This window comes from Oncorhynchus clarkii, chromosome 13 (assembly GCF_045791955.1).
Source record: "Oncorhynchus clarkii lewisi isolate Uvic-CL-2024 chromosome 13, UVic_Ocla_1.0, whole genome shotgun sequence".
In the NCBI taxonomy this organism is placed as follows: Eukaryota; Metazoa; Chordata; class Actinopteri; order Salmoniformes; family Salmonidae; genus Oncorhynchus; species Oncorhynchus clarkii.
Window position 1 is genome coordinate 44,138,556 of NC_092159.1, and position 26,498 is coordinate 44,165,053.

General features: G+C 43.8%; 1 protein-coding gene across 1 annotated transcript in view; it reads right to left on the bottom strand.

Annotated features, from left to right (window-relative positions):
* The window catches only part of LOC139364812 (protein shisa-9-like), an 84,433-nt gene that overhangs the window by 41,274 nt on the left and 16,661 nt on the right, over positions 1 to 26,498 (bottom strand). The window contains exon 2 of the mRNA XM_071101928.1: positions 18,012 to 18,127. Coding sequence (XP_070958029.1) covers positions 18,012 to 18,127 — 116 coding nt within the window. The remainder of the gene's footprint in view (positions 1 to 18,011; positions 18,128 to 26,498) is intronic.

Genomic DNA, 26,498 nt, shown 5'->3' on the forward strand with positions numbered 1-26,498 from the left:
CAAAAGTCAGTCTTCTCACAAAAACGTCTGTAGCTGTCACGTTCTGACCTTAGTTCTGTTATTATATCTTTGTTTTAGTATGGTCAGGGCGTGAGTTGGGTGGGCAGTCTATGTTAGTTTTTCTATGTTGGTTTTTGAGTTCGGCCTAGTATGGTTCTCAATCAGAGGCAGCTGTCAATTGTTGTCCCTGATTGAGAATCATACTTAGGTAGCCTGGGTTTCACTTTTGGCTTGTGGGTGTTTGTTTTCCGTGTGAGTGTTTGGTCCATACGGTACTGTTTTCGGTTTTGTATATTCACGTCATCGTTTTTATTTTGTTTGAGTGTTCTATTGTCTTTATTAAAAAACATTATGGACACTTACCACGCTAAGCATTGGTCCTCCGATCCTTCTCGCTACTCCTCCTCAGAAGAGGAGGACTAGAACCCTTACAGTAGCGTCCGAACGGTTTGGCCTAAATTATTATTCCACTTTATGGAAAGTGGAGACTCTCAAAAACAAAATGTAAAATATGTGTACTGTCTTAATAAAACACAATTTTCCACCACGATGCTAGAGTGTCTTATGCTACTTCCTGATGTTCAGCCAATCAGGTAGAAGCAGTGGTTGTTTACCACCGGCTGAATGCCATGTGCAAGTATCATTAGCCACTCTAAAGTTATGTATGGTGGCAAAGAGTAAAAAACTTTTTGTACGCATATTTTTCCAGATAGTTAAGGAGGAAACTGACGCCCTTGCAGCATGAATTGAGGATGTTTTATGTACGAGCCGGTCGCCAGGGGACATGAGTGTATAGCCGGCTGCATACATTCCAGTTGGACGCAGATGACAAACGACGTAAAATGAATAATAGCGCCATCTGCCGGCCGTTTAGACTACGCAGGATGTATGTCGCAAGGCCAAGGCAGGTAGGTAACAGCAGGGTATTAATCAATTATTGATGAAGAACACAACTTTCATAGGCCCTAGAGCGCAAAAGTCCTACGCCCTTGGGCTAACCCTGTTTATACCTACAAGTAGGCTAGCTAGCCAAAGTAGCACAGTGTCCTAAGGGTAATGCAGTCAGTTTCAGACAGAAATAATCTATCATTTTAGATGAATGTCAAATGTCTACTTGATGTCATGCCAGCATCATTTGGCGACAGATATTTTAATAGAGGATAATGAGAGAGTCATTTCAGGGCAAAAAGGCTCAGAGGACATGCTTCCTCCTAATCTTCTAGAAGTTCTACAAGCAAGAAACATTGAGCTGTTAATTCATTATTCATGGTTTCACACAAGAAGAAAGAGCAGTCAGTATGCATATTAATGTTTCTATTAAATATTACTAGCCAGACCGTTGAAGGCAAAGGAAAGCACTCGGGGTGGGGAGGTGTGAAGTGGATTAGAGAGAGCTTTGCAGTACCCTATGTAGGGCCTACTACACAGCTTGTGATGGTGGTTTTCTACTCCACAAATTGTTCAAATGGGCTGTCTAGTGGTCACAGTGTAAATTGTGAATGTGGTATATTGTTATATAAGAGCTGTCAGCTCTCCTTTGCCTTTTGGCTCATCTCATTGGCGGTGAGTTGGAAAGGTTTTGTTGTGATGTAATTTGATGCTTAATGGTAGATGACAGTGATATGTGGTGTCTGTGTGTGGGGTAACCCTCAGTCGAGTAGTTTTTGTTTCCTCCTATTGCCCCTGCTTGTTAGTGAGGGCCTTTCCAAGCTGCTGGCAATTGCTTCTCCATAGTAACAATTATGTCACTGTCACACACATCCAGCCTCTCATAGCCACATATACACACAAACACACACATCTAAAAAGAATGACAGTGTCATGGTTTCCGAAAGATCACTAGATCTCACAAAGTCTGTACACAAATCAAACTAATTTATGTAGAATACAATAGATGAAGCTATGTTTGTTTGCTGAACAAAATAGATAAGCCTAATATTACATTTAGTAATACAATTGTTGACAATGTCATTCCACTACCACTTGTAATTCTGTTGGTAAGGGCAGGTAACAAAACAACACATCTGCCATGCTGATCCTCAACACAGAGGCCCCTCAGGGGTGCGTGCTCAGCCCCCTCCTCTACTCCCTGTTCACTCATGGCTGCACGGCCAGGCACGACTCCAACACCATCATTAAATTTGCCGATGACACGACAATGGTAGGCCTGATCACCGACAACAACGAGACAGCCTATAGGGAGTTGGTCAGAAACCTGGCCATGTGGTGCCAGGACAACAACCTCTCCCTCAATGTGATCAAGACAAAGGAGACGATTGTGAACTACAGGAAAAAGAGGACCGAGCATGCCCCCATTCTCATCGACGGGGCTGCAGTGGAGTAGGATGAGAGCTTCAAGTTCCTTGGTGTCCACATCACCAACAAACTAACATGGTCCAAGCACACCAGGACAGTCGTGAAGTGGGCACGACAAAACCTATTTCCCCCTCAGGAGACTGCAAAGATTTGGCATGGGTCCTCCATCGAGAGCATTCTGACTGGTTGCATCACTGCCTGGTATGGCAACTGCTCAGCCTCCGACCGCAAGGCACTACAGAGGGTAGTGCGAATGGCCCAGTACGTCACTGGGGCCAAGCTTCCTGCCATCCAGGAACTCTATACCAGGCGATGTCAGAGGAAGGCCCTGAAAATTGTCAAAGACTCCAGCCACCCTAGTCATAGACTGTTCTCTCTGCTACCACACGGAAAGCGGTACCAGAGCGCCAAGTCTAGGTCTAAGAGGCTTCTAAACAGCTTCTACCCCCAAGCCATAATACTCCTGAACATCTAGTCAAATGGCTACCCAGACTATTCACATTGCCCCCCTCCCCTCTCCACACCACTGCCACTCTCTGTCGTAATCTATGCATAGTCACTTTAATTAACTCTAACTACATGTACATACTACCTCAACTAACCGGTGCCCCTCTCACATTGACTCTGTACTGGCACCTTCCTGTATGTTATTTTTTATTGCTCCTCTTTAATTACTTGTTACTTTTATCTCTTATTCTTATCTGTATCTTATCTTATCTTATCTTATTCTTATCTTATCACCATTAGCCTCATGCAGCGCAACACATCTCCTTTGCATAGAGTTGATCAGGCTGTTGATTGTGGCCTGTGGAATGTTGTCCCACTCCTCTTCAATACCTGTGCAAAGTTGCTGGATATTGGCAGAAACTGGACCACACTGTCGTACACGTCGATCCAGCACATCCCAAACATGCTCAATGGGTGAAGTCTGGTGAGCATGCAGGCCATGGAAGAACTAGGACATTTTCAGCTTCCACGAATTGTGTACAGATCCTTGGGAAATGGGGCCGTGCAATATCATGATGAAACATGTGGTGATGGCTGGCTGAATGGCACGACAATGGGCTTCAGGATCTCATCACAGTGTCTCTGCATTCAAATTTCCATTGATAAAATGCAATTGTGTTCATTGTCTGTTGCTTATGACTGCCCATACCATAACTCCACCGCCACCATGGAATGGGGCACTCTGTTCACAATGTTGACATCAGAAAACCACTCGACCACGCCATTCACGTCGTCTGTGGTTGTGAAGCTGGTAGGATGTACTGCCAAATTCTCTAAAAAAGGTGACTTATTCTCTTGAAACAACTAAGGTAGACATTCCTGCAGTCAGCATGCCAATTGCACGCTCCCTCAAAACTTCAGACATCTGTGGCACTGTGTTCTGTGACACAACTGCACATTTTAGAGGGGCCAGCACAAGGTGCACCTGTGTAATGATCATGCTGTTTAATCAGCTTTGTTTAATTAGCTTCTTGATATACCACACTTGTCAGTTGGATCGATTATCTTGGCAAAGTTTAAATGCTTTGTAAATTTGTGAACAAATTAGTGAACAAAATTTGAGAAAAATAAGCTTTTGGAAAATTTCTGGAATCTTTTATTTCAGCTCATGAAACATGGGACCAACATTTTATATGTTGTGCTTATATTTTTGTTCAGTATTCATCAGCTCTGGTACGAGAGTTGGTGTTCAAACCCATCCTGTGTTAACCAGTAGATTCAACATTGGGACTTTTCTTTGTTCTATATTGCACCACACTGACACTGACACACACGCACACACGCACACACACGCACGCACACACGGTCTGATTTGAGGCAAAGCCCTCAAGCATGTGCAAGGCGTGTGCACTCTGTTTGCACGACCACCCACCATTGCAAACTGTGATTGATGTACTGCAGATGCATTAACAGACAGCCCAGTCTTTTGACCTTCAAATCACCTACCTCGCCATCCCCCCTATTTCTGTTCCTGACTTGGTATGTTCTGGCTAGAACCTGATTTGTGTGGTGTCGGAATGGGTCACTGAGCTTGGGGGCTTGGGGGCTGGGGTGGGGGTTAGGGTTTAACAAGCCCCCATGCAGATGATATACCACACTGTACGCTCTGCTCGTGTCTGTGAGGAGAGAGGGAAAGGGTGAGAGGCTCATTGTGAGAGAACGGCGGAATAGCACAAGGCATAAAAATGTGTACTGGGAGAGGGACACTACATGGAAAAAGGGTGAGCAGATGGCCAACAGAGACATTTAAAAAGAGGAAGACTGAGAGAAATGTATATCACAGTGTCCAGCTGCTCTCTTGTCACTGAGAATAACGATCACTCTCTTTTCATGTTTTTCCCCTTGTTGTAATGGTTCCCTTCTCATACTTTGCTTCAATCCCCCTCTCTCTCTCCCTCTCCCTCTCTGGTGGATGCTCAACCTGTCTCTATTTCTATCATGCTTTCTCCTGGACTTACATGTCTCTCCCTTTTGACCTTTCTCCATCTTTCACATTTTGTTATCTCTTTGTTATCTCTGTCTCATTTTTGTTATCTCTTATCTCTTTTTCTTACTCTCTCTCTCTCTGTTTCCCACTCTCTTAAAGAGCCAGTGCAGTCAACCGTGATTTTCCTTGTTTTATTTCTACACGATGAGGTTGTAATAATATTGTGAACATTATGATAATGCCCTTTAAGTGTAAGAGCTGTTTGAATAGACCAATAAGATAACATCTCTACCAATAACAGCTATTTTTTAGTTTCCCACTCCACACACCACTCCCAGACAATCCTAGCTAAATTCTTGCTTGAGAAATTGCTCTTTGCTAAGAAGCTATTTTTGTTTCTCTTTGACCATTTTAATTGAAAGCAATCCCCAGTATGAGATGGAATCGCTGTTCCATCTCATAGTGAGGCTTGGGACACAGGCTCTGTGCACCGCATAGTAATTACATGTGTTTAATGTCTCTAATGAGATCATTGTGCAACTGTTGCCTTTCTAACATAACATCTGTATTTATTATTATGCATCCTTGATAATAAAAAGTAGAATGAGGCATTGCAATTAAGATAAACAAACCTTCATATCATAAAAAGCAGCATTAATATTAATGGGACATGTTTTTACAACATCATCCTTATTTAAAACCTACAGCTGCTATAATAGAACTATTTTTCTGACTTCATAGGCCAAGGTCTTGCCCGTGACATTTTTAATCAGTGATTCAGCTCCCTTTTGACGAAAGCAGATGAAGTGTACAGCTGCAGGGTTTATTACAAAACATAGACCTACACATGTCTCAAGTAAAGACTCCCTTGGAACCTTATATTGCCTATCCACATGCTCTCACACACAGCATGATACAAAGGTACACAGATAGAATACTACATGAATTCACACTTAATTAATCACTCCATGCACGTGGCAAATACATGCACTCTCACAAACGCACAGGCACACACATGGCACACACACTATGACACACAGGCACGCCACCCTTTACCATGCTTGACATTTCACCCATTTTGCACCCACCACATGTAAGCTGTCCAATGACATTTAAGCAGCACTGCAGCAGAGAGCGAGGACAGAGAGAACGAGGGAGAGGGGGGTCGAATGGGTTTCCAGGGGTCTCTTTTCCAGAACACTGACCAATGGCTCTATAAATTCTGTCCCCCTAACCCTCCTGCATGGTCTTCCATACCATTTTCTATTACCTCTGCCACTCTTCATTCTTTGCTCTTTATTTCTATTTTCTTTCCAATTTTACTCCCTTAGTCCCTCTTTGTTTCTCACCTTCTTCTGCCACCTCACAAACCCTCCCCCCTCCATCTCTCTGTCTCCCCGTATCCCTCCTGGTCTGTCAGAGCAACGTTTCTCCATCTCTTTATGTTGATCTCACTTTCTTTGTTCCCTCTCTCTCATCCCCGCTCTCTCCCTATCTGTCTCCCCACCCTCCTCTGTGTTCGGATGAATGATTGAGAGGCTCCATTCGACGACAGCCGCGGGATTGGAGCGTCAGTCAACAGGAAATTCTCACTCCTCCTTTGCTGTTGTCAGATCACTGGGAGGCCAGGGCCTCTTTGATCCCCCATAATGCTGCCTGATCGTGGTGTCAGCTCCGACTCTCTGCAAACACCTCTCTAGGCACTGTGTGCTAAGATCAATACCACTTCCACGAGGGGGCTTCTCTCCCTGTACCAACTCCTCCGAGCGCTTGCATGGCTCAGAGATTTGAGATCTGTACTCTCTGTACACCCTTATCAAAACAGTGGAAGTCTGAGTAAGCACACTGTAGTTTAACACTGTGCCAAGTGACTGTGTTTGACACTGGCTCTCCGTGTGTCACCAATGACTCTTGCTGTTCTGTCCCATGTGTTTTGACAGGTAGCCCCTCTTAATCATCTTCACCTTGGACAAAACTGTCTGGTAAATACAATCATGGCAATGAATGTACTGCAACACACACTGCAAGCATGGGAACTACCCTTCCGGTTGTGGTTTTGGAGACCTCTCCATCCTCTTCTCTTGACTTAAACCTGGGTTGTCCACAGTCACTTCCTTTGTTCCAGAGCTCTAGTGCTGTAGCAGAGGCTTGTTGACAAATGAAGTCTGTCTCTCACACAGCAGTGCACCTGCAGCACTTTGATGAACTCCCTCTGAATGGGTTCTGGAGCATGCCCTTCCTGTCACTCATTGATGGATGGATGGGTCCTGGACCGTGGTGCTGTACGCTCCAAACATCACTCTCCCTATAACTGGTACTGGGATCGATCAATCTGGGCCTCAGGCACTGAACTATAACCTCCCTGGTGGTGACTGTAGGTGCATTCTCAGTCTAGACGGGACTAGGATCTCATGAAAGAGAGAAACAGATACCCTGTCACAGTTTAAGTTGAGGTCACAGTTTCTTTCATTCCCCCATGTGGAATCCACCCAAGTCCGCCATATTTTCAATGGGCAGAAGATGAGCATCAACTGTCGTGACAGACATTTCTGCTTTTTTCCTCTTACAACTTGGTTGCGCAATCTTTACCCATGGTTAAGTCTAAAGGGTCTCTGATCCGGTCAGACGTCTTAATTAGGGGATACCAGCTATGACGCTTCGTAAGCAGTGTGCACTGGCTTTTAGTTATGGGATTGCTTCCAATCAGAAATGTTTCAGAACCAGAGATGAACACAGCAGGTATTTAAACAGGAGAGTAGATCTATTAAAGCACACAGTGTGAGTGACCTTCAACGAAACAACTGAATACATTATCTGATCATCTTGGTTCTTCACTAAGTTCTGCTCTCATGTTGGGCCATTAAGTGGTCTCACTTTCTTTTACAATGGGTAACATTATGCCTGATAATGACTCTCCGGCTGGACATGACTCTGTCTAACACAGAACAATTTGTGGTGTTTATTACGGGAACACGCTGTGACCTTGAAATATACACAGAGTGTACAAAACATTAGGAATACCTGCTCTTTCCATGACATAGACTGACCAGGTGAATCCAGGTGAAAGCTATGATCCCTATTGATGTCACTTGTTAAATCCACTTCACAATCAGTGTAGATGAAGGGGAGGAGACAGGTTAAAAGTGATTTTTAAGTCTTGCGACAATTGAGACATGGATTGTGTATGTGTGTCATTCAGAGGGTGAACGGGCAAGACAAAAGATTTAAGCGCCTTTGAACGGGGGATTGTAGTAGGTGCCGGGAACACCGGTTTGTGTCAAGAACTGCAACAGTTTCCCGTGTGTTTCAAGAATGGTCCACCACCCAAAGGACATCCAGCCAACTTGACACAACTGTGGGAAGCATTGGAGTCAACATGGGCCAGCATCCCGGTGGAACGCTTTCGCCACCTTGTAGAATCCATGCCCCGATGAATTGAGGCTGTTCTGAGTGCAAAAGGAGGGGGAGGGGTGCAACTCAATATGAGTAAGGTGTTCTTAATGTTTTCTACACTCAGTGTATGTTGAGGATTCTGTCGCTTGTTCTTCAGCACACATCCAATCGGAAACACATCACCCCACTGGTAATGATGGGCTTGAGACTTGCAGGGGTTAGGTGGAAACTGTAGACTCATTTTGGCTCCGGAGGCTCATCTATGAAAGGGTTAGGTCTCATTATGACGGAATAACAGAGCCAGAATGGAGCCACATCCCCACTCAACCGCCCGGAAGCCATAATATCAGTACGGCGGCAGCCTGGCTTATCCCAGTAATTTCATGTATAGCCACACACATCTCTGAGGGGCTCAGCTTCCCCCCTATCAGCTGCACACAGACACACTGGGTCGACGAAAAGCCTGCTTCATCCCAATCACCATTACAGCCCTTTTAAGGTCAAGCTAAAACTGTGTCAATCCATAACTGTTGGAGCCCAAAGCTACAGTGGAGAGTGGGGAGGAGGCGATAAGGTTAAGAGCATGTCCATACTGCCTATAGCCCCATATCCATAATTTGTCTATATTGCATCACTTAAGACTCTACAGTGTCATCCGTAGCCCGTAGTATGAGGTGTCCTTGAGATGACAGAGTGAAAGGACCCCGGGTGCTGGATCTACGCAATGCAAATCCCCTCAACCACAGCTCAGTGGCAGTGCATTACTGTCAGTCCAAATCCTCAACAGGGCACTGAGAGACGACCCAGCACTGGTCCAGGACCGGCTGCTCCATGCTAATCTACACCTCATTGGCTGAGAGGGTATCAAAATAGAACTGACTTGGGGGCACTGTCTGTCTTAGCTGCACTCCAAAAGCCCTATGCACATTATAATCCTATTCCCCTCTCCAACCCTCCTTAAACTGCACAGTCTAGCCTGTTGAGACGTAGCAGAAGCAACCAGCAGTTATAGCCTGCAGACGCCCCTGGGCAGGACTGAAGGGGGAGGAAGGGGGGAGAGATTGAGGGGGAGAGGAGGAGGTCTGTGGCTTTGTAAAGACAGCTGGAGGGGTCAGAAGAAGAGTGCCAGAGGCGTTGGAGAGAAGCTGTGCTGTGATCAAACACATCTGCCTCGTTTGACACATACGAGAACACACACATGAACACAGCCAGGCAGCCAGTACATCAACTCACAAACACAGTAATGGAAGATGAGGCTTCCGTCATACAAACACTAACAGGCACACTCTGACCGAACAAACACTCACAGACACACTCTGACCGAACAAACACTCACAGACACACTCTGAGCGAACAAACACTCACAGACACACTCTGACCGAACAAACACTCACAGACACACTCTGACCGAACAAACACTCACAGACACACTCTGACCGAACAAACACTCACAGACACACTCTGACCGAACAAACACTCACAGACACACTCTGATCGAACAAACACTCACAGACACACTCTGACCGAACAAACACTCACAGACACACTCTGACCGAACAAACACTCACAGACACACTCTGATCGAACAAACACTCACAGACACACTCTGACCGAACAAACACTCACAGACACACTCTGACCGAACAAACACTCACAGACACACTCTGACCGAACAAACACTCACAGACACACTCTGACCGAACAAACACTCACAGACACACTCTGATCGAACAAACACTCACAGACACACTCTGACCGAACAAACACTCACAGACACACTCTGACCGAACAAACACTCACAGACACACTCTGACAGAACAAACACTCACAGACACACTCTGACCGAACAAACACTCACAGACACACTCTGACCGAACAAACACTAACAGGCACACTCTGACCGAACAAACACTCACAGACACACTCTGACCGAACAAACACTAACAGGCACACTCTGACCGAACAAACACTCACAGACACACTCTGACCGAACAAACACTCACAGACACACTCTGACCGAACAAACACTCACAGACACACTCTGACAGAACAAACATTCACAGACACACTCTGACAGAACAAACACTCACAGACACACTCTGACCGAACAAACACTCACAGACACACTCTGACAGAACAAACATTCACAGACACACTCTGACAGAACAAACACTCACAGACACACTCTGACAGAACAAACACTAACAGACACACTCTGACAGAACAAACACTAACAGACACACTCTGACAGAACAAACACTAAGAGACACACTCTGACAGAACAAACACTAAGAGACACACTCTGACAGAACAAACACTAGCAGACACACTCTGACAGAACAAACACTAGCAGACACACTCTGACAGAACAAACACTAGCAGACACACTCTGACAGAACAAACACTAACAGACACACTCTGACAGAACCATCACTGACACACTCTGACAGAACAAACACTCACAGACACACTCTGACAGAACAAACACTACCAGACACACTCACTAACAGACACACTCAATACAGTTAAAGTCGGAAGTTTACATACAGCTTAGCCAAATACATTTAAACTCAGTTTTTTCACAATTCCTGATATTTAATCCTAGTAAAAATTCCCTGTCTTAGGTCAGTTAGGATCACCACTTTATTTTAAGAATGTGAAATGTCAGAATAATAGTATAGAGAATTATTTATTTCAGCTTTTATTTCTTTCATCACATTCCCAGTGGGTCAGAAGTTTATATACACTCTATTAGTATTTGGTAGCATTGCCTTTATATTGTTTGACTTGGGTCAAATGTTTCGGGTAGCCTTCCACAAGCTTCCCACAATAAGTTGGGTGAATTTTGGCCCATTCCTCCTGACAGAGCTGGTGTAACTGAATCAGGTTTGTAGGCATCCTTGCTCCCACACGCTTTTTCAGTTCTGCCCACACATTTTCTATAGGATTGAGGTTGGGGCTTTGTGATGGACACTCCAATACCTTGACTGTGATGTCAATATATCCACATCATTTTCCTTCCTCATGTTGCCCTCTATTTTGTAAAGTGCACCAGTCCCTGCTGCAGCAAAGCACCCTCACAACGTGATGCTGCCACCCCCGTGCTTCACGATTGGGATGGTGTTCTTCGGCTTGCAAGCCTCCCCCTTTTTCCTCCACATAACGATGGTCATTATGCCAAACAGTTCAATTTTTGTTTCATCAGACCAGAGGACATTTCTCCAAAAAGTACATTCTTTGTCTCAATGTGCAGTTGCAAACCGTAGTCTGGCTTTTCAATGGTGGTTTTGGAGCAGTGGCTTCTTCCTTGCTGAGTGGCCTTTCAGGTTATGTCGATATAGGACTTGTTTTACTGTGGATATAGATACTTTTCTACCGGTTTCCTCCAGTATCTTCACAAGGTCCTTTGCTGTTGTTCTGGGATTGATTTGCACTTTTCGCCCCAAAGTACGTTTATCTGTAGGAGACAGCGCGTCTCCTTCCTGAGCAGTGTGACGGCTGTTTGGTCCCACGGTGTTTATACTTGCGTACTATTGTTTGTACAGATGAACGTGGTACCTTCAGGGGTTTGGCTCCCAAGGATGAACCAAAACTTGTAGAGGTCTGCAATAGTTTTTTATGAGGTCTTTATTTTGATTTTCCCATGATGTCAAGCAAAGAGGCACTGAGTTTGAAGGTAGGCCTTGAAAAACATCCACAGGTACACTTCCAATTGACTCAAATTATGTCAATTAGCCTATCAGAAGCTTCTAAAGCTATGACATAATTTTCTGGAATTTTCCAAGCTGTTTAAATCAAATCAAATCAAATCAAATTTATTTATATAGCCCTTCGTACATCAGCTGATATCTCAAAGTGCTGTACAGAAACTCAGCCTAAAACCCCAAACAGCAAGCAATGCAGGTGTAGAAGCACGGTGGCTAGGAAAAACTCCCTAGAAAGGCACAGTCAACTTGGTGTATGTAAACTTCTGACCCACTGGAATTGTGATACAGTGAATTACAAGTGAAATAGTCTGTCTGTAAACAATTGTTGGAAAAATGACTTGTGTCATGCACAAAGTAGATGTCCTAACCGACTTGCCAAAACTATAGTTTGCTAACAAGAAATGTGTGGAGTGGTTGAAAAATGAGTTTTAGTGACTCTAACCTAAGTGTATGTAAACTTCCGACTTCAACTGTACATAGAAATTAACATGCATATACAACCCCCCCTTTCACTTAACACCCCCTCCTCCTATCACAATTCCCTTGTTTTCTTGTTTTGATTTCAATGTCCCATTGATGCTATCGCTCTGGCCCTCACAGACTGCCTCTGCAACATGTAAATTACACACGCTCCACAAATGCAGATCCCCCCTTATCTACAAAGAGAGCAGGAACAGTGCCAATATAGAACTTGCACACAGTCCGCCCAGCCAAGATTATTCACTGCAGGGGTATTTTCCTCTGAACGTGTTTGTTTAGATAACGGTTAGCCACTGTATGAGCAGGATCAACTTTGTCTTCACTACAGTATCAGCGTCATCAACAACATCAGGGACATCGTCTTCATTGTGTTCAATAACAGTAGTGTAACTGTCGTTATTGCCAAAACATGAACAAATGATGAATGTTGAGATCGGTCTGTTCAAGCATATAGTAACGCTTAAATAATTCATGGTGCAGTTCTAAGGAGTTTAGACCAGCCAGTCTATTGCTTTGTAATGAACCATTAGCTCTGTCCATGGTGCTCAAACACAGCTCACAGACAGCAGAAACAAGTGGGATTAGGATAGGCTAGCCCTTGTGCTCTCTCAATCATTCTCTCTTTCCATCTGTTAGCCTCTCACTTCCTGCTTTCAGTCCCTCTGTTTCTGTCCTTACCCAATTTCCTCTCGTTCTCTTCATGTTCTCGTCTTTCTCTCTATTCCCCAAAATCGATATAAAACGTCAGTCTCTTTATTTGTCATTCTGTCTCTGTCTCTTTCCCTCCGTTGTTTCACAGGGGAACACGCACGGCCTGTTCACTGGGGGCTGTTTGACCCTCAGGGCAGCTCTCCACACAGAGCAGCTCTGTCCAGCTGTCCCACTCACTGTCATGAGAATGCTCTCATACCACACACACACACACACACACACACACACACACACACACACACACACACACACACACACACACACACACACACACACACACACACATTCAAATAAGCCTATAGTACATATAATACATGCCAAACACACTCTAACATAAACACCCTCACACTCACAGGAACACACAATTCCATCACAACTCATGTAGATACTTATACACTGTATTCACCAGCTTATAGCCACTCACTGACAAGAATAATACACACATGCACAAACGTTATAATTCTCTACCAACGTTGGCCTCACATATGGCACATACTGAGCTGTTCAGGGAACAGTCTCAACACTCCGTACAGTATATTCAGTTGTTATTGCAAAGGCACTAGAGCACACTTGCACACACTTATACACACACACACACACATACTGAACACATACACATCCTCACACTCTCAGACACTGATCTAGATGCAGCCTTAACCAGATCATGTCAGATAAAGCACTGAGATTACAGGGCAGAGCAGTATGGGGTGGAATAACAATAATGAAAACATGTGCAGAGCCAGAGTTTTACACTCTCATCCACCTCAGTAGACTAGGCAGCACCTGTAGGTCCTCTCTTTAATGTTGGGGGGGGGGGGGGGGGGGGGGGGCACACAGACGGGTCTCTCAGGCCTCCACGCACAACTATATCAGCCTATATCACTATATCAGCCTACAACTATATCAGCCCTCCACCGATAATGACCACTTAAGTAAAGACTCATTTAATGGTCAACGCTAATCAGAGACAGGAGAAAGGAAGGAGAGATGGGGAGTGAGTGTTGTTTGGCAAAATAATTAAGAGGAGTAGAGATGAAGGAAGGTGGAGACTGATCGGTGTAGGTTGGCATGAACGTGACAGAGAAAGGAATTGTTGCAATAGAGTGAAGATGAAAGCAAAGTGTGTGTGTGTGTGTGTGTGTGTGTGTGCGGGAGAGGAATGGGGTTCAGAGGGATTTAAGGGGATCTAATTAGTAAACAGATGAACTGCGTGGTGCTATATCAACAGGTTCCGGACCAGAAAAAATATCATTATACCTTCATTAAAGATGACCAGCCTGTCCCTGCACTTACGCTCAGCCATGGAGAGAGACAGCAGGGTTTTCTATGGAATTGAGCCTTCCTCCTAGCTTAATAACAAGTGTCTGCATGTGTGCGCGTCAAATCAAATTTGATTTGTTACATGCTTCGTATACAACAGGTGTCGACCAACAGTGAAACGCTTACTTACGGGCAAGAATTGAAAAATCATAGAAAAATAATAACACAAGGAATAAATACACAATAAGTAATGATACCATGGCTATATACACAGGGTACCAGTACCGTGTGTGTGCATCTAAAATACAGTCGTGGCCAAAAGTTTTGAGAACGACACAAATATTAATTTTCACAAAGTCTGCTGCCTCAGTTTGTATGATGGCAATTTGCATATACTCCAGAATGTTATGAAGAGTGATCAGATTAATTGCAATTAAGTGCAAAGTCCCTCTTTGCCATGCAAATGAACTGAATCCCCCAAAAACATTTCCATTGCATTTCAGCCCTGCCACAAAAGGACCAGGTGACATCATGTCAGTGATTTTCTCGTTAACACAGGTGCGAGTGTTGACAAGGACAAGGCTGGAGATCACTCTGCCATGCTGAATGAGTTTGAATAACAGACTGGAAGCTTCAAAAGGAGGGTGGTGCTTGGAATCATTGTTCTTCCTCTGTCAACCATGGTTACCTACAAGGAAACAAGTGCCGTCATCATTGCTTTGCACAAAAAGAGCTTCACAGGCAAGGATATTGCTGCCAGTAATATTGCACCTAAATCAACCATTTATCGGATCATCAAGAACTTCAAGTAGAGCGGTTCAATTGTTGTGAAGAAGGCTTCATGGCGCCCAAGAAAGTCCAGCAAGTGCCAGGACCGTCTCCTAAACTTGATTCAGCTGCGGGATCGGGGCACCACCAGTACAGAGCTTGCTCAGGAATGGCAGCAGGCAGGTGTGAGTGCATCTGCACGCACAGTGAGGCGAAGACTTTTGGAGGATGGCCTGGTGTCAAGAAGGGCAGCAAAGAAGCCACTTCTCTCCAGGAACATCAGGTTCAGGCTGATATTCTGCAAAAGGTACAGGGATTGGACTGCTGAGGACTGGGGTAAAGTCATTTTCTCTGATGAATCCCCTTCCCGATTGTTTGGGGCATCTGGAAAAAAGCTTGTCCGGAGAAGACAGGGTGAGTGCTACCATCAGTCCTGTGTCATGCCAACAGTAAAGCATCATGAGACCATTCATGTGTGGGGTTGCTTCTCAGCCAAGGGAGTGGGCTCACTCACAATTTTGCCTAAGAACACAGCCATGAATAAAGAATGGTACCAACACATCCTCTGAGAGCAACTTCTCCCAACCATCCAGGAACAGTTTGGTGACGAACAATGCCTTTTCAAGCATGATGGAGCACCTCGCCATAAGGCAAAAGTGATAACTACAGTGCCTTGTGAAAGTATTCGGCCCCCTTGAACTTTGCGACCTTTTGCCACATTTCAAGCTTCAAACATAAATATATAAAACTGTATTTTTTTGTGAAGAATCTACAACAAGTGGGACACAATCATGAAGTGGAACGACATTTTTTGGATATTTCAAACTTTTTTAACAAATCAAAAACTGAGAAATTGGGCGTGCAAAATTATTCAGCCCCTTTACTTTCAGTGCAGCAAACTCTCTCCAGAAGTTCAATGAGGATCTCTGAATGATCCAATGTTGACCTAAATGACTAATGATGATAAATACAATCCACCTGTGTGTAATCAAGTCTCCGTATAAATGCACCTGCACTGTGATAGTCTCAGAGGTCCGTTAAAAGCGCAGAGAGCATCATGAAGAACAAGGAACACACCAGGCAGGTCCGAGATACTGTTGTGAAGAAGTTTAAAGCCGGGTTTGGATACAAAAAGATTTCCCAAGCTTTAAACATCCCAAGGAGCACTGTGCAAGCGATAATATTGAAATGGAAGGAGTATCAGACCACTGCAAATCTACCAAGACCTGGCCGTCCCTCTAAACTTTCAGCTCATACAAGGAGAAGACTGATCAGAGATGCAGCCAAGAGGCCCATGATCACTCTGGATGAACTGCAGAGATCTACAGCTGAGGTGGGAGACTCTGTCCATAGGACAACAATCAGTTGTATATTGCACAAATCTGGCCTTTATGGAAGAGTGGCAAGAAGAAAGCCATTTCTTAAAGATATACATAAAAAGTGTTGTTTAAAGTTTGCCACAAGCCACCTGGGAGACACACCAAACATGTGGAAGAAGGTTCTCTGGTCAGATGAAACCAAAATTGAACTTTTTGGCAACAATGCAAAACGTTATGTTTGGCGTAAAAGCAACACAGCTCATCACCCTGAACACACCATCCCCACTGTCAAACATGGTGGTGGCAGCATCATGGTTTGGGCCTGCTTTTCTTCAGCAGGGACAGGGAAGATGGTTAAAATTGATGGGAAGATGGATGGAGCCAAATACAGGACCATTCTGGAAGAAAACCTGATGGAGTCTGCAAAAGACCTGAGACTGGGACAGAGATTTGTCTTCCAACAAGACAATGATCCAAAACATAAAGCAAAATCTACAATGGAATGGTTCAAAAATAAACATATCCAGGTGTTAGAATGGCCAAGTCAAAGTCCAGACCGAATCCAATCGAGAATCTGTGGAAAGAACTGAAAACTTCTGTTCACAAATGCTCTCCATCCAACCTCACTGAGCTCGAGCTGTTTTGCAAGGAGGAATGGGAAAAAATGTCTGTCTCTCGATGTGCAAAACTGATAGAGACATACCCCAAGCGACTTACAGCTGTAATCGCAGCAAAAGGTGGCGCTACAAAGTATTAACTTAAGGGGGCTGAATAATTTTGCACGCCCAATTTTTCAGCTTTTGTTTGTTAAAAAAGTTTGAAATATCCAATAAATGTCGTTCCACTTCATGATTGTGTCCCACTTGTTGTTGATTCTTCACAAAAAAATACAGTTTTATATCTTTATGTTTGAAGCCTGAAATGTGGCAAAAGGTCGCAAAGTTCAAGGGGGCCGAATACTTTCGCAAGGCACTGTAAGTGGCTCAGGGAACAAAACATCGATATTTTGGGTCCATGGCCAGGAAATTCCTCAGATCTTAATCCCATTGAGAACTTGTGGTCAATCTTCAAGAGGCGGGTGGACAAACAAAAACCCACAAATCCTGACAAACTCCAAGAATTGATTATTATGCAAGAATGGGCAGCCATCAGTCAGGATTTGGCCCAGAAATTAATTGACAGCATGCCAGGGCGGATTGCAGAGGTCTTGAAAAAGAAGGGTCAACACTGCAAATATTGACTCTTTACATCAACTTCATGTAATTGTCAATAAAAGCCTTTGACACTTATGAAATGCTTGTAATTATACTTCAGTTTTCAATAGTAACACCTGACAAAAATATCTAAAGACACAGAAGCAGCAAACGTTGTGGAAATTAACATTTGTGTCATTTTCAAAACTTTTGGCCACGACTGAATAATCCTCAATTCTGACTGCCAGAGTCTGAAATAGTCTGTTGTACCCTATTCAGAGTTAGTAGTGTCCTCATTAGTACATTGAGCACTAAAAGAGCCCTTGTGAGAGTGCTTGCAAAGCGTTGCTGGATCAGTATCCGATATGCTTAATAACACTGAGAGACATCTCCTGTAATAACCCATGTGCTCCCAAAGAAACAGGCTTACCGTTGTTGCTGCGCAGTGACCTGCCAGAGATCCCATTGGTCCCTATGGGGTGGTGACCCCCGGCCCCGCCCACTCCGCCCACCTCTCCGGGCTGCTTCAACAACTCTGTCAAGGCCCTGCAGAGAGAAAGACAAGTGTTCACCATAGAATTAAACTCCTTCTACAACATCAAATCAAATGGAAGTTGTGCTGCCATCATGTCCTAATCTGTGTGATTTAATCACAATGAAAGCCCTCTTATATGTGATGTCCATTGGTGTGTAAAACAAACTCTTTAATCATAGTGTAGTATAGTACTGACCGCTGGAACTTTTCAAAGAAATCGGTTGAATTGAAATGGTACATGCCTGCTGACAGCTTAGCTGGCTAGACATGAGCCCCGGTCAGTACTGTTGTGATAGGAAAGAGGGTTAATATGTAGATCATGCTGACAGACTGAATGACAGCAGGGATAGACACGGACTAAGTCCCGAGGCCATGCTGAAATACTGTCCCTCTGTTTTTCATGCTTTTCTTTTCACTTGTTGGGTTTCTTTCCAAAATGCCCTCCAGTCACCCATTCAGTAGTACACAAATATACACTCTACTCCTTAACTCATTACCACCAGTTAGTTTCTGTCTGTCTGGCTAGTCCTTCTCACTCATACCCTCTGTTTCATCCGCCTCCTGCTTGGCTAGAGCATTTCTCTCTCTTTCTCATCCTCTCTGTTTTCTTTCTCTCGGGCATTGCTGAGGGTGCTGTTATTGTGGAGTGCTGGTTGTTCCACCTTCTCAACACAGCTGTCAGCTCTCTGAACCCTTATTCTAACCCCCCAGGACTGTCACATCTCCTAGCTAATGTAAAGATGTAAAGGGATGATGTGATTTGATGTGAGAACATTGCAAGACTTTTAAGAAAAATTCCCAGAGCCCTCTCTTAGGCTCAGACATTACAAGGGCAAGGAAATGTTTAAACCACGATGACAGCCAAGTGCCCTGGCGAATCCCATGCACAGATACATTCCCATGCACAGCCAATCGTGAACGGTCTTTTTTATCATAAGAACCTGTGAAAATTGTTGGACAAGCCAGTGTTCCTCAAACACAATTCTCAGGGTTGACAGAACTACAGTATTCCTCTGGGTGTTGTTTCAAACATTACAAAGGAATGTTACAAAGGAAATTGTGTTAGATAGCTCTTCCAATTCTACTGCAGTGGTCAAATGTCAGCTACTTAGAAAAAAGGTCAGATTTAGAAAATGTGATTTTATGGCTTTGTACATTTCAAAAAGCCCTTGTAGTTTGTCAATGAAGATGTTCATTGAGGCATTAGTATGTTTAGACTCTCTCTCTCTCTCTCTCTCTCTCTCTCTCTCTCTCTCTCTCTCTCACTCTCTCTCTCTCTCACTCTCTCTCTCTCACTCACACACTGTGCCACTTCGTTAAGAGAGGGGGCAACATTGTTTTCCAGATTCTATACATTACAGGGGTTATCTTGGGGTTGAGTCAGAAAGGGCCACAGATGAGAGATTCATTTGCAGTTTAATTACTTAAAATGGATTGTGTGCTGTAAGACAAGAAAGGAAATGAATCGATTAATGAATTAAAGATAACCATAAAGTTTGGTGCTCCCTCATCAGCAGTAGTGTGTCAGCAGAAAGGAGAAAAGTTAAGTTGAGAAAGTTTAAGTTCGACCTGAGGGGCTTTACTGTATGAGGCAAGATCCCGTAAATTCTTGAGTCATAACGTTGCTATTTCCTCCATATGATGGTTGGTCGGTCCTGAAGATGATGACTTCAGTTGCTTTGAGGGGCATTTGAAGGGAACGAACACGTGAAAACATTGACAGGTGGAAACTCAGCACTTACTGGGCTGGTAAAATTCATAATGGTTACAAATCGAAAGAGTTTAAAGCCTCTGTGCGAATGTGTTTTTGGCGCACCAATTAAATATGGATGGTAAGTACATCAAATGGATTTCACAATCTATCCATCATCTTCTCAACCAAGCGCAAATCTTGGCTGTGCGCAATCATTGATTATTCAGTGGTTTATAGAAAAAGATGATCTCAAATCATGTTCACACAGCATGTCAACTTAAGGGGAAACATGTTGCCCTTAATTAAACCATCACAATTCAGTAAAGTAATTATTACGATTGTCTTGTGTTAATTAGAGCCGTATAAGCCTGGAACCAGCCGTTTGAAAGTCCCCCAACTAGGTTCTCACACTACATGAAGATAATGAACCTGTCTGTGCTGTCCACACATAGAGGGAGCAGTACTGAAGCACCTAGAGGTCTTGTGACATGTGAAAACGACTACGATCATTGAAACACAGCTGTTCTAGGAGAGGTGAGGCGAGGACTTGTTTACGCCACAGACAACTAGATTGAATGATTGAACAAAGGACATAGACTCAATTATTTAGAACGATTTTACACTGAGTTAAGTTTGTGAGATGCTTCACTCATTGATGGATGCTACAGTGTGGTGCACGCAGGTTTTCAGAGTAAAATTAATTAGACTGTAGTAAGGTCTGATACTCAAAGCTGGATTCCTCTGGTATTGTTCAAGCATGAAGCAAATTATGCTAATGATAACTTCTGTTGTGATTTCAACCATCTGTAGCGAATTGTTTAGTTGCTTGCTGATGCACTACACAAGAACAAAGGCATGAGGCAACGCTACTTCGATTCCTTTTCTTAGATCAATTATATTAAATTATAAACGGCTCTGGGATGGGCATGAAGGTCCTGTTACTCTGATAATTTATCATCACCCTAGTGGAGGCAGTTGGGGTTCAGGTTGGAGTTGAGGCCTGTCTATCTCCTCCGCACTCCCTGTGAGTGGTAAGGGTGAGGCCTTCCCATCTCCTCCGCACTCCCTGTGGATGGTAAGGGTGAGACCTCCCTAACTTCTCTCCACTCCCCATGGGTGGTAAGGGTAAGGCCTTTATCTCCTCTGCACTCCATGTGGGTGGTAAAGGTGAGGCCTCCCTAACTACTCTCCACTCCCCATGGGTGGTAAGGGTGAGGCCTGCCTATCTCCTCTGCACTCCCTATGGGTGGTAAGGGTGAGGCCTCTCTTTCTCCTCTGCACTCCCTGTGGGTGGTAAGGGTGAGGCCTCTCTATCTCCTCTCCACTCCCTGTGGGTGGTAAGGCCACAATCAAAGTGAGTGGTGTTGAGTATTAGTTCATTACTACCAGACAGCTGGAGCCCACTGAGCAGAAGAGGCCTGCTGTGACCCCCTGCAGTCCCAGCCAGAAGCCAGGGTGTCTCACTGTTTACCTCCAGCTGCTGTCCACTACTGTACAGTACAGTAAAATATAATATAATTCAGATTTAATAGTTTTGTTTATTGTCCTTTGAAGGCCTAAATGACAGAACACTTCTGCATGTTTATATCACCTTTACTGTCCACTGCTCTGGGGTTTGTTTGAAACCCTTTGTTCTTGACACTGTAGTGTCTGAATCACCACCACTGTCACACCAGGTTAGTGTGTTTGTATTTGCCTCTACCATCCACCAGTAGCTATAGTGTTTGTTAATACACTTTGTCTTATTTCTACTTGGGGTTTTATCTGTGGCACCCCACCTCGTGTTCAGTCCACCGGGGTTATTATGAGGACACCCCACTGAGTCACCCCCAAATCCCACTGAGGGTGTGCTGCCGAGGCTAAGTGTGGGTGGGGAACTTGAGCTACCAGAAAAGTTTCCCAAACAAAAAGATAAAATAAACCCTCCAGCGAGGAAAACTAATTCTGGACTGCATGGTGCGACAATGGCTTGGTTCACATTGTTTCACTCCCTAAGTGATTTGATTTGATTTGAAGTGCCATCATAGAGCCCAACAGCCAGCTTCACTCACCAGGCGTGAAAGTTTCGTCATTTTGTACACATTCCTCATCTGTAGCTCTGCTCTTTCTTTGTCTTGGTGTTCTAGGCTGACAGAACCAACAGCTCTCTCTGAACCCTGTCTCCCTTGATCAATAATTCAGGCTGTGTCTCCCTGGTGCTCGCTAAGGGAGAGATGTAGTAGCAGAATTGACACCCTGCGTTTTGGGTACTGAGTCACCCGCCCCCGGTGCTCAGAGTCAAGTACCCTCTCACCCAGGGAGGCTGACGCTATAGCTACCACTGCCAGATAGTGAGCCCCAGCAGTGTTAGTGCCTGCAGCTGCCTGCCACTGTCTTCCCTACTTTGGTATTGGACGCGACAGCTGCCAAATAGTGCCTCTTAGCATGGCTGTGTGACTATGCCAGGGTATGTTTATGTTTGTATTTGGGTGGGTGGGCATGACTGTGCTGTCTGCAGTGGCCTAGTTCCCTTCTGAGGAGTTGTGTGTGTGTGTGTGCGCTGTATGTGAAATGTGTATAGTACATGTAGTTGCTGAAGCTACGTCTCCACAACACACACACACACCATTTGTTACACCCTTCATCATTCCTAGGATGAAAAGTAATTCCAGCACCTCATTCACATTCAACCATTGGATAGACCGGACTCTGGAGGAACACCTCTTAGATCAAGCTAGGCTTTGGGCAAAGATGTCATGGGAGCTAGGGTTGAATATATTCCCTGTATCTTACCAATGTTCCATTCCGGGAATAAATCACTTTTCTCCCAGGTAACCCGGTATTTTCAGCCAAAACCGGAAGTGTTATTCAAAAGCATTATAAAGCATATAAATAGGCCTATGTCTGGATTTGATTACAATTTGATGGAAAATTCAAGCCTGATTCTACCTGAGCCTGATGAGCCATACATTAAATTAGTTTAATGAGCACTACATTAACGACATTTAATGAGCCCAAAATAAATGTGCCGTTAACCAATACATAGGCCTATGTGATATAGACTACTGCTCATTATGCACGACAAAAAAACATAAAAGCCCATAGATAGCTGTATGCTCTCTTGGGTAAAAACTAGCTCCAGTAGGCTAGTCTTTTGGAGTGTGAACTGTATTACTGTACTATATTATATTATACTGTATTATATGGACTGGAATTACGCACATCATTCAAACCATGATAAAGCAGGGAGAGAACATGCAATTCTGGTGCAGCACATCTGGCCTACAAAGTTACAGTTATAGGCTAGCGAAAATGATTTAAATGTCTAAATATAACAGGGCCTATTTGTATAATTTGTAGGCTGACGCATATATGCCATTCATAATATTTCCCCTAATGTTATTAGCCTACTTCCTCTTTCTCTCTCTATTGTTACATCATTCCTTCATCTCTTTCAACAGTTAAATGAAATATGTTTAGTTGACCTTATCGTCATCATTCTAATGACATGCTTGAATAGTATGGGACTACAATTAAATGCAGAAGGCTTTCACTTCTATTCACAAAGATTGAATGGTTATGGGTCTGAATAAATAACTGCCATAGCCTACCGCCATCGCTCGTTCGCTCTTCTTTCAAACTATCCATGAATTCTATTGGCTAGTGTATTTAACATTCAGCTAACAAGAACTTGCGTCCCTCTTCGAATAGTCTATTGGTATAAGAAATGCAAAAAAATATAACGTCCAGCAAGCTCTTCTAGTATAGCTTTTCCTGCATGGGACTCCAAGAGCTAAGGAGTGTTTTTTTTTTAAGGACAGACCAGCGGAGTTCAGGTGTGTGTGTATTGTGCAAGAGACAGAGGCTATAAGTTAGAAGCTTATTATGCATAACCCATCATTAATTAGCTAAATAGAAGGCTAATGCTGCATTGAATGTATTACCTGAAAGAGGTAGGCTATATATAGGGCTATATATCAATCTACAACAGGATTATCTATTTTGGATGCAATTTGAATGGAGTTGATGGAGAGAGAATGCGAGAGAGTGCTCGCGTGTGCACTGATTTAAAAAGCAATGATATTTGAGTGTTTTAAAACTCTGCAGCTGCAAAACATTTAAAAATCTTTACAGTAAAAAAATAAGGTGAAAGCCAGCTAGAGATGGGTAAATTAGAAACGTACTCAGTTTTTGTACTACTGTAGCATAGACTATGCGGCAGCAAATGAAGGCCTAACTGTCACAAGAAAAAAAATGACCATGATGAGATGCTAGGTCTACATTGTGAACTGTGCTCAATATTGAGATGGGCTGTCCCAACCCTGAGCGTTGATGATTCATCATGCAGAGGCCGTAGAGAAGCCAGGTTTAGACATCACATATAATTTAAGTTCCATTTCACACATGCTTTTCATAAAAATCATTTATTATAATTTACCTGTTTCTCGCAGTTATTTATCCCAGGAAAAGGGAGTGGTTCTGGGCAGTAAATCGTGGTAACCTGGTTCCTGCCATTCAACCCAAATAGGAGCTAATTAATGTCAACCACTGACTCCTACTCAAATGAATGTTGGGTCTTTAGGACACACAGACCCTCTCCCAGGGACACAGTCATCCCATGAGGACACACTAAGGTCCACATGGCCCTAATACTGTCCCTATCTTAGTGACGCCACAGACTGTCCGTCGTCTGACCATCATCCCCATGACAACCTGCCCCAGCACATAGCCTTATCGCTTCATGACCCACCATCAGCTCTATCACACACATCCATCTCCACTGTATGAACAAGCGATCAATGTTGCGCCTGACGCCCCTGACATTTTCCTATAGAACTGTTCCAGTCCCATACTGGCCGTGTCATGCCTAAGATGTCACTGTACAGTGCCTTGCGAAAGTATTCGGCCCCCTTGAACTTTGCGACCTTTTGCCACATTTCAGGCTTCAAACATAAAGATATAAAACTGTATTTTTTTGTGAAGAATCAACAACAAGTGGGACACAATCATGAAGTGGAACGACATTTATTGGATATTTCAAACTTTTTTAACAAATCAAAAACTGAAAAATTGGGCGTGCAAAATTATTCAGCCCCTTTACTTTCAGTACAGCAAACTTTCTCCAGAAGTTCAGTGAGGATCTCTGAATGATCCAATGTTGACCTAAATGACTAATGATGATTTATACAATCCACCTGTGTGTAATCAAGTCTCCGTATAAATGCACCTGCACTGTGATAGTCTCAGAGGTCCGTTAAAAGCGCAGAGAGCATCATGAAGAACAAGGAACACACCAGGCAGGTCCGAGATACTGTTGTGAAGAAGTTTAAAGCCGGATTTGGATACAAAAAGATTTCCCAAGCTTTAAACATCCCAAGGAGAACTGTGCAAGCGATAATATTGAAATGGAATGGAGTATCAGACCACTGCAAATCTACCAAGACCTGGCCGTCCCTCTAAACTTTCAGCTCATACAAGGAGAAGACTGATCAGAGATGCAGCCAAGAGGCCCATGATCAGGTGGGAGACTCTGTCCATAGGACAACAATCAGTCGTATATTGCACAAATCTGGCCTTTATGGAAGAGTGGCAAGAAGAAAGCCATTTCTTAAAGATATCCATAAAAAGTGTTGTTTAAAGTTTGCCACAAGCCACCTGGGAGACACACCAAACATGTGGAAGAAGGTGCTCTGGTCAGATGAAACCAAAATTGAACTTTTTGGCAACAATGCAAAACGTTATGTTTGGCGTAAAAGCAACACAGCTCATCACCCTGAACACACCATCCCCACTGTCAAACATGGTGGTGGCAGCATCATGTTTTGGGCCTGCTTTTCTTCAGCAGGGACAGGGAAGATGGTTAAAATTGATGGGAAGATGGATGGAGCCAAATACAGGACCATTCTGGAAGAAAACCTGATGGAGTCTGCAAAAGACCCGAGACTGGGACGGAGATTTGTCTTCCAACAAGACAATGATCCAAAACATAAAGCAAAATCTACAATGGAATGGTTCAAAAATAAACATATCCAGGTGTTAAAATGGCCAAGTCAAAGTCCAGACCTGAATCCAATCGAGAATCTGTGGAAAGAACTGAAAACTGCTGTTCACAAATGCTCTCCATCCAACCTCACTGAGCTCGAGCTGTTTTGCAAGGAGGAATGGGAAAAAATTTCAGTCTCTCGATGTGCAAAACTGATAGAGACATACCCCAAGCGACTTACAGCTGTAATCGCAGAAAAAGGTGGCGCTACAAAGTATTAACTTAAGGGGGCTGAATAATTTTGCCCGCCCAATTTTTCAGTTTTTGATTTGTTAAAAAAGTTTGAAATATCAAATAAATGTCGTTCCACTTCATGATTGTGTCCCACTTGTTGTTGATTCTTCACAAAAAAATACAGTTTTATATCTTTATGTTTGAAGCCTGAAATGTGGCAAAAGGTCGCAAAGTTCAAGGGGGCCGAATACTTTCGCAAGGCACTGTATATTACCGACCTGCCACAGGGCTCAGGGTTTTCATGACTTAACAATAGCATCGTTCCATTCGCCATGTCAATGTAATGGCCCTGTAATAGCCTTCCGGCACGTTAGCGGGCGAGGCTAACGGACCTGTTTTTGACCGCAGGGACACATGGCATAATGGCCATTTGCTCTGTTGAGTGCTGTGGCTGTTTCCTGTTCCCTGTGTCCGGCCCGCCTCATTCATCCCC